At 36.0% G+C, this 9190-nt stretch overlaps 2 protein-coding genes across 2 annotated transcripts in view; both read right to left on the bottom strand.

Annotated features, from left to right (window-relative positions):
- The window catches only part of mcur1 (mitochondrial calcium uniporter regulator 1), a 4848-nt gene extending 351 nt beyond the window's left edge, over window positions 1-4497 (bottom strand). The window contains exons 1-8 of the mRNA XM_058060918.2: window positions 4188-4497; window positions 2692-2799; window positions 2514-2617; window positions 2118-2219; window positions 1902-1943; window positions 1726-1797; window positions 1587-1640; window positions 310-424 (exon numbers count right to left, since the gene is read on the bottom strand). Coding sequence (XP_057916901.2) covers window positions 310-424; window positions 1587-1640; window positions 1726-1797; window positions 1902-1943; window positions 2118-2219; window positions 2514-2617; window positions 2692-2799; window positions 4188-4431 — 841 coding nt within the window. The 5' untranslated portion in view covers window positions 4432-4497. The remainder of the gene's footprint in view (window positions 1-309; window positions 425-1586; window positions 1641-1725; window positions 1798-1901; window positions 1944-2117; window positions 2220-2513; window positions 2618-2691; window positions 2800-4187) is intronic.
- Window positions 4498-5461: 964 nt separating this feature from the next.
- rgs9bp (regulator of G protein signaling 9 binding protein) lies at window positions 5462-8494 on the bottom strand. The gene is made up of 3 exons (XM_058060919.2): window positions 8042-8494; window positions 5948-6254; window positions 5462-5867 (listed from the first exon to the last, which is right to left on the bottom strand). Exons 1-3 carry the CDS (start codon window positions 8135-8137, stop codon window positions 5488-5490), a joined length of 783 nt encoding a protein of 260 aa, XP_057916902.2. The 5' UTR covers window positions 8138-8494; the 3' UTR covers window positions 5462-5487.
- Window positions 8495-9190: the final 696 nt, after the last annotated feature.

The raw sequence follows: 9190 nt of genomic DNA, 5'->3' as shown, positions 1-9190 counted from the left end.
TATTATGTTTAGTCTTAGTTCTAACATTTTAACTTCAGTTTATAACATATTAAAATTTTTTAGTAGTTAGAATATTTAAAACGGGTGTCAAGTCTTGTTTATTGGCTCCTGGAGTCTTGGAAATATTAAATAAATTCATTATTAAATACAGTGGATCCCCATTTTTACATGTTTATATCTTTATGCTTTGTTGATTGTGTCCTTGAACGCACCAAACTATGTTCTCTTTGATGTGCAAAATATACCAAACTGGCCCCCTAACGCCGTTTCATTTTGATGCACGCTTTTAGTGATGGTGTCATGTCCTACCTGCCAGGTATTTTATAGTGTCCAGTTTATGCGACTCCAGCATGGTTTTTAAACCCGCCACTTCAGTGTCTATCTTCATGTTGGTCTGAGTCAGGTGACGGTCTTGCTCGGCAGTCTGTGAAGGGAAAAACAAACAGGACAAGGGAAGTGATGTAAAGTGTCAGACAGACTTCCTGAAAGGGTAAACATGGGAATGGGGACATGAAGTAATGACAAGGGATGGTGTGATACTAGCCAAATGTACTGGTATACAGGCTAAGAAGGCAATACAGGCTATATAATTCAAGTAAAAACTGCATATTGGGTTTGTGATATAGGTGAAAAAGTATATTATTAATATTTCCGTCTATATCCCCCATTTGTACTCATTTTTTCCTTTATTATTTAAAGTCTACTCTACTCAAACAAGGTTATTTTTCCTCATAATATTAAGATTTTCTTGTAAAACCAGACTTTTTTTGCCTGAATATTTCCACTTTATGCTGGTAAAATTACACATTTTCCCCCCTTTCATTTATTTTCCAAAAATGACAACTTTATTTATTTTTTTGGTATTTTCCATAATATTAAGACTTAAAAAAACACAAATTTTCTCCTCATATTACAAAGTTATTATTACTGTAAAATTATTAACTATTATTATTAAATTATTATGAACTTTTTTCTCTTAATATTTTGACTTTATTCTTGTAAAATTATTGCTGATTGTTTTCACCTTTGCTGCTGAGTTTTTTTTTGTGTTTTTTTGCTAAATTATATTTTTACAATGTGCTGCATTTATTAATTTATGGTTGACTGCAGCCTATTTTGAGTCCAAAAAATATGCTAATTTCAGCACATTTTACATACCTCTGGCTTAAATTATTAAAAATGGCTGAATGAACTAAAACACAAAAATAAGGCATTTAGAAAAGGACATGTTGTTGACATGTAGTATTCTACACTGGTCACTAGGTGTCAGTAATGGACCATTAATGAGACGGTAGCCGCCACATTAAGTATAATGCAACTCAATGAGTGAGTGCTGGTAAATTAGCATAAATTGCAAATTTTCTCTGATTATGTCTACTATATTTAGTAATATAAGTGTAAATGTGACTACAGGGGTGTTACTTCATGTCAAGCGGGTTCTAATAATGTTAAAAAACGTATTTATAAAGGTCATGGACGGGTCAAATGTCAAGGTCAAGGTCAAATCCAAGGTTGGTATGGGTAGATATACAACGTTGTATCAGATAAGTGGTATCAGGCTTCCCTACTAAAGTACATGTACAAACCATTTCTAGAATTTCAGTCCGTGCTTCCAGAAGCTTCCGCTCATGATATGCTTTCTGAAAATCAAAAAAAGATGGTCATTATACGCTAAATTCATTAAAAAAATTATTTTGAATATAGTATATCCAGCTGGGGGATTACCAGTTCTTTCACACGGCTCTTCTCCAAGTTCATGTCCAAAACGGTGTCCGAGCGGATTTTGTTCATGACATCCTGAAGGAGCGAAGAGTATTATATAAGAATAAATATAACAAAAGCTTTAAATGATGTATATTTATGAAAGTAACATGAGAAGAAATGATTCATCACGTTCTTACAGCAAGTTGGACCTTAAGCTGCCATAACTCCACCTTCAGCTTCTGGAAAGTGAACATATAGACATGTTTTAGTCATGTGATCTATTCAGCTTCTGTGGCGCGCTGGTGTGCTAATATTTGGTAGTCGGCCCCCCGTTTGAATGTTGGGGGAATGGAGTCCCAAGAGTACATTCAGTTTTGTGGGCAATCCTGATATTTACTGACCAAAATCCTTACCTCATTCTCCGCCAGTAACGTGGAAAACTCGCTCTTCTCCAAGATGATCATGTCCTTCTTTAAGGCTGCTATTTGAGACATCACACGCTGTAACATTATCTCCTAAAAAAGGAACATAATCTCTTATGGAACAAATTGAGATGCCTGATATTGTCCAGCACTGCATTTTGGATATCAACCCATCCTGATATACGCAAGATCAACTCACATATTGTGGATGCTTTGTTTACTGGAATGCCACTTTCCATAAATAAATAAAATAAAAATAATAATAATTTAAAAAAAAAACAGCACGGCTCTCTCATTTTCATGTCGACATCAGCCGGTAGTATCAGTTGGCCAATATCGGTATGGTAGAAAAGGGGATTATCAATATTTTTATAGCTATTAACTTACCTGCTGTACTTTGGTTACCATGTCACTGTAGATGGCGTCCATGTTGGAGTTGGTCATCTTCACGAGCACCTTAACCAGCGCCTCAGCTTGCTGAGTGGTGAAGCCTGTTAAAAGAAAATTGTATTTATTTATTTATTTTTTTAAACACAGCGGAGTGAAACCGTGAAACAATAACAACCGTTTTCCTCAAGGAGTCGAACCACTGCATGCGTGTCAAAGAACAGCTTCCGGACTTTGGGAACATCAGGTTTTACGTCAAACTGGATGGTGGTGACGGAAGTCTGATCTGAAATCAGAACAGGAGGATTTTAAGGAACTCTGTAGCTGCTGCTGACTTGACTACCAGGCTGATGTTGTGTTTGTGTTGTAAACGTATGCTTCAAGGTGTCCCTTCATGTTGGATTATGTCAACACCAGCAAAGATCTGGGCACAGGTTTCTCCTGAAAACATTCAAGCAGAAGGACCAGGGCCTCCTCTAGACCAGGGTAGCTTTGGGAGTATACAGTACTTATATAGTACTTACTTGACTTATGTGAATAAAACACAAGTTTCTGATTTCTGGCATTCTATAAATATAAATTAATAAGAAAATCTGCAGTCATTTTACATGTCTAAAGTCAAAATATTAAAGGAACAAAGTTGAGTAAAGTAAAGTTGAAATATAAAAAAAATACATTTTGTAAAGTCGTAATATTATGGGCAAAAAAATTAAGAAAGAAGAAAGATTAACTAAGAAAAATCAGCAGTATTTTTAGGAGAATAAAATCAAATACTAAAAGTTGTAATCTACCACCAAAAAGTCACAGTTTTACAAAAATAATTTTAGAAAAATAATATAATTTTAGCATCTTTATGTTTCAATATTAAAGACAAAATATTTTTTTGTAAAGTGGGAATATTATGAAAAACAAAATAATAAATAAATAATAAAAGTAGGTTGAGGAAACAGTTGTAATGTTACAAGAATAAATTCAAAATATGGGGATAAAATCAAATTGCAAGAAATAATTTAATGAGAATAAACTGGTAAAAATATGGAGAAAAAATAATGTCATTTTAAATATTAAATATTTTATTTCTTCTATAAGTCATAATACTTAAATACTTAAACACACACACAACAAAATAAGGTTGTATTGTTTTAGAAAATTAGTGTGGGAAAAATTGTAACAAAAGGACTAAGTCAAAATATGATGGCAATAAAGTCATAACATTATAAGAAAAAAATTCACAAAGATTATTTAAGAGGAAAGTTGAAATATTTGGAAAAAAAGAGCAAAGACTGAAGTTCATACTAATAATAGACTTTTTCCACATAAAGCTGATGAAGTTCATACTAATAATAGACTTTTTCCACATAAAGCTGATATGCATTTTTGTCTTAAAATATTTGTCAAACTATCACTTATTACCAAATATCAAAGTGGCCCTTCACTAGAAAAAGTTTGGACACCCCTAACCAATTTAATTCAAAGTGTCTAAATTTTGTATGCAATTACTCGGTATCAAATCGATACCAAAATGTCCAGTATCGCCCACCAGTAACAGACTGCACGTGAAATCCTCAAACCCAATCCGTTTTCCTATGACGTCACTCAAATGTCAGCGATTGAAAGTCATTCTTACACATGATTTTGTACGATAAATGTATAGTTTACATTATCATACATTACCTCTTGCAGACAAGTGCATCACTCCGTGTCCATTTTGTCGCATTTTTCGATGATTGCCGGATAAATTACTCGGGAAACTCGACCAGCCCTTTACAAATGTACAACTTCGCCCCGTCGACAAAAAATTGGACGATATACAACTACACAAGTTAACTCTGTCTTGAGTTTTAGCCAGGTTGAACCGCTTTTCATTATGGTTGAGAGTAAAAACTTTGAAACGCATGTGACACTGCTTTAACACCATGGTCAAAACCGAAACTCTGCTTGAATGTTTGACGGTCACCTCAACTTCCGCCTTTAAAATAGTCAACACTTCCGTATTTCCGATATTTCCTTTCAAAACAAAACGAATATAACGTGTTGAGTAAAAGTAAAATGACTTTCAAAATCAATAAATCGGCCTTTCCACCTATCGAGTTATATACTTGTCAGGAGTTAATTCCATTTGGAAACATTACATTTCCTCTCATAATTTGACGAAAAAGTAAGCTGTACTTCCATTGAATTAGTGAATACTAAAGCATATCCGGTAATTTCTTTCAAAATAAAGTAGAGCCGAATGCAACTAAATTGGATTTTTAAGCGAGGTCTCGGTCTACTTCCTCATATCCAGTGAATTAACGTAATATTTCGTCGAATGAAGTATTGTAGAATGTATTATAATGCAGCTAAATAATGAAATATTAAATGCAAAATAGGTGACAGTATCAAAAACACACAGTAAACGATAACCTTGCTAGGCTTTTTATTGGCCTGCTGCACTTTCTAAAAGAACAATTAAGCAAAAAAATAGCAGCAAAAGCTGGAAAAAGAGCAACAAGGCGTGATGTAAACAGAAAAACAAATAAAAATACATAGCTGACATGCAGGTTGTTTTTTTCTTTTCTTTACATAAATATATATATTTATACTTATGGGCTGGTTTACTAAATAAAAAATACCAAAATGGCTGCAGCTCTTGGTGAAAAGGTTTGGCCGCCCCTGATTTAGGAGATAAAAGAAACAGGAAAATACTATAGTGCCTAATAATACCTGACCAAATAGTAAACATGCTGCATCCCAAATGTGTTTACACCGTTACCATATTGATAAAAGTATATAAATCTATACTGTATGAACTCAGCTGGCCCTGCTACAGTGGAAAGTTCCCACTGCTTATATTGTTTGAGAATATTTATGGCACCTTTGGATTTTTGAATGACAAAGTAGTAGTGCAAGTAGATATAGAAACAAAGCTAGCTGCAACATTGACCTTGTTTGGAGGTTTATTGCAAAAAAAAAAAAAAAAAAAAAGTGTTAATTATGAGAATAAGAAGATGCAGACAGATAAAATGGTCACCACCAAAATGGCAGCACAGAGCAATAAGAGCACCACCAAGCGAGCACGCTGGCCTGCAGGAAGGGGTCCGCCGGACTGCTCCTCGTCCACAGAGAGCAGGGCTAAGGAGGCGCTGTCAGTGCTGCTGAGAGGATCTGCGTACAGCGCCCCGTGGGGCTCCACCATCCAACGTAACACGTTGACCTTTGACTCCATGTCGTAGATCATGTGGTCCATTTGGTTGATTTCCTGCTCCAAGGACCCGTGTTCCTGGTTCTCCACGCAGTTGGGGATATTGGAGTTCAGAACCTGGTTCAGATCTGGCACACTGAGGGCCCGAGCGGCCACTTCACTGCCCCCTCCTGTGTGGGGAGTAGAAAAAAAATTGACAAAAATGGAACAATTAAAAGGTCGGACATTCCTTAATTAAACTGACTTTCACCTTGGAGGCCAGTTTGCACCAAAGTAGCAGCGTTGGCCAGAGAGAAGATGCCCCCCATCTTGTAAACCTTGCACATGTCAACGTGCAGCAGCTCCAGGCTGGAGGAGAAAGCCACCCACAGGAGCTCCATCTCCTTGCGCTGCTCTGCGGGGAGATTCTTGTCACGCAGATGCGAGGTGAGATGTTGACAGATGGTCCCGGCCAGCTTTTGGGCCCGCTCCCTGGTTTGCCTCAACTCATCACGAAGCTGCAAGGTGTCTGTGCACCCCCCCACACATGAAGCCAGGTGTCGATAGCATGCCACCACCTGTACCAAGACGACAAATCATAGCAATAAAAGTTAAAATATATTAAAAAAACACTTTTGTAAAGTCGGAATATTATGGCAAAAAAAACTAGTGATTAAGAAAAATCTGCAGTATTTTTAGGACAATAGAGTCAAATACTAAAAGTTGTAATCTACCACCAAAGTCAGTTTTACAACAATAATTTTAGAAAAATGTCATTTTAGTAGCTTAAAGTGGCAATATTAAAGTCAAAATATTTTTTTGTCAAGTGGGAATTAAAAAGAAAACAAATAAAAGTAGGTTGAGTAAAAAGTTGTAATGTTACAAGAATAAATTCAAAATATGGGGATAAAATCAAATTGCAAGATAATTAAATGAGAATAAACTGGTAAAAATATGGAGAAAAAATAATTTTAAATATTTATTTTTTACAAGTTAAATTAAATAAATACACAATAAAAAAGGTTGTATTTTTTTCAAAAATTAGCCTGGAATTAAAAAAAAAAAGGAGTAAGTCAAAATATGATGGGAATAGTCATATTACAAGAAGACATTTTACAAAGATTATTTAAGAAGAAAATTTAAATATTTGGAAAAAAGGGCAAACACTGAAGTTCATATTCATGGACTTTTGACACAAAGATGAGATGCATTTTTGTTTGAAATATTTATCACTTATTACCAAATATCAAAGAGGCCCTTGCATCCGTTCATTTTTCATTTTTTTTTAGAAAAAGTTTGGACACCCCTAACCAATTTAATTCAAAGTGTCTGAATTTTATATGCAGTTACTAGGTATCAAATCAATACCAAATCGTAGCAATAAATGTCAGTGTTGGTACATACCAACACATACACTGTATCGAACAAGGTGACAAGTTGCTTCATCATGCAGGAAAAATCATTACCCCCCCTAATTGACACTAAGCCATCTTCCCAAAGTCTTAGCCTCACTGTGCTACAATTCCTCAGCAAGTGCTGCACTGCTGGTGCCCCGAGCTAGCAATCGACTTTCAGAGGTTGCCCTCAAGCTTGCCGGACTTTCTTCGGTGCCCTGAAACCTTCTTAATAATTGAACCTCTCTTCTGGAAGTTGAGCTAGTGATTGATTGATTTAGTTGCAATCGTACTCTCAGCAATAAAAGCCCATTTTGTGTCAAGCAGTGACAACTTTATGAGTGACAGGGGAAAAACAAATCACAACCCTCTTTTTTTTTTTAAAGCTTCCAGTCTGTTATTTTCACTAAATTTGCACGACAAGAATCATCTCCTGCGTTTGTCCTTTGTAAACACTCACCTCTGTTAACATAATACAAGCTGGTTCTTTTGTGGCAGGGCTGAAATGCATTGGAAATGGTGACTTCAATGATTCATCTTAACATGCTGGAGTATAGGCAAATTGCAGTCTCAAACCTCAATCAGCAAGACAAGCTCATTACTGAATTAGTGCGTTCGTACGTATTAATTTGGATATTAAGCTTTGCTCACAGTATTTAATGTAGGTTAACGTTTACTATTATACCAAGTGCACGCAACGGCCTCAGTGCATGGCAACCTAGATGGCTAATCAAAGATGCAGCAGAGCAAGAGATTCTTTTCAGTGAGAGTGCTTTTCTCGCCACAGGGATGAGCATGTTTTGTTGTACTTACTTTCATAATAAACATAGCAAAAGTATAAGTTAGAGATTTGTATTAATATATGGGAGACAAGTTATGTATAAATAAAGTCATGCAAATGAGCAATAAAACTGAAGTGATACATTGAAAAAAAAAAAAAGTATGTGAATGTAATTTAATTAAAAGCTTACCTTCATCAAGGAATCCACAAGCGCCTTGCCGTCAGCCAACGCTTTGTTGGTACCAAGCGTGCAGTCATCGCCTACTTTGTTATTTACCAGTGGCATGAGGATGACTTGCCAAGAGTCTGCCAAAGCAGGCAAGATCTTCGTCCCGGCTGCCCTTCACCGTGCAGGCGGCTCCTCCTCCACTCACAAGAAGCTTCATTCAGCGGTTTAGGGTCTGAACAGGGTTCAGGTGCCAAGCAGCGGAGGGATGCCTCGCCATATTCCAGCTCAAATTAGTCATTACAGGTGAAAAGCTTTAGACACTGATAAAAATATTAAAAAAAAAAGGATGAGATGATAAGAGTAATAGGTGTAACTTCAGCAAGATGCTAATCCTGCGATTGACCCCTTTGCACTGACGCAAGATAACCCACTAATCCCATTAAACCTCACTGAGACGACAGAAAAGCAGCAAAGGGAGGCAGCCTTCACGTTTACCCGACTATAAGACAATATGCAGTCCAGGTGAATGCAACTGAAATGCTTAAACGTGATGTTACATATATACTACCTGTCAAATATATCTTCTGCAACATACAAAACGTATCCATCAATTAAGAGCAAAAATTAGTAATTAAATCTTATTTTAAACAACCTCTCGCCTGGTTGCAGTTAGAGAATAGGGGAACGTTTCAGGACCTTGTTTTTTTTTCCCACCCACCCCCTTCTCAAGGCCTTTTGTGGCTTATTTGTCCTTCAGGCTCCACATAATGGATGTCCTCATTTGACCAGCTTAGTTTAAAGCTCAGCGTAGCAACATAAACGCGCTGGCGTGACGTTCCTATTGCGGTGTATGTGTGCGTGTCTAATTACCTTTGTGCAACTAGGACCAAAAGAGAAATATAGTACAAGAGGTTAAAGTGTGATTGGACGCCTCTGATAAAAATCCTGATTTTTTTTTATTTTTCAAAATCAGTAGCAATTTTAATAAATTAAAAAAAGTATAGTACCTTGAGAATGCATTAAAAAAAGTTAAAATTATACGTAAGATGCAGGGTCCGGACCAAAAGAGAAATCTCAAATACGAGAGGTTAAAGTGTGATTGGACGTCTCTGATAAAAATCCTGATTTTTTTTTTTTTTTTTTTTTTTTTTTAAATTCTATTTTTTTTAA

This window comes from Doryrhamphus excisus, linkage group LG5 (assembly GCF_037039965.1).
Source record: "Doryrhamphus excisus strain RoL-2023G ecotype Guam linkage group LG5, RoL_Dexc_Guam_v1.1, whole genome shotgun sequence".
In the NCBI taxonomy this organism is placed as follows: domain Eukaryota; kingdom Metazoa; phylum Chordata; class Actinopteri; order Syngnathiformes; family Syngnathidae; genus Doryrhamphus; species Doryrhamphus excisus.
This window is presented reverse-complemented; position numbering and strand designations above follow the sequence as displayed.

Coding starts and splice junctions, on each gene's coding strand:
- rgs9bp (XM_058060919.2), bottom strand. CDS start 8,137: ATGCCACTGGTAAATAACAAAGTAGGCGATGACTGCACGCTTGGTACC. Junction 6,255..8,041: donor TTGTGGATTCCTTGATGAAG/GTAAGCTTTTAA, acceptor GTCTTGGTACAG/GTGGTGGCATGCTATCGACA. Junction 5,868..5,947: donor GGTGCAAACTGGCCTCCAAG/GTGAAAGTCAGT, acceptor CTCCCCACACAG/GAGGGGGCAGTGAAGTGGCC.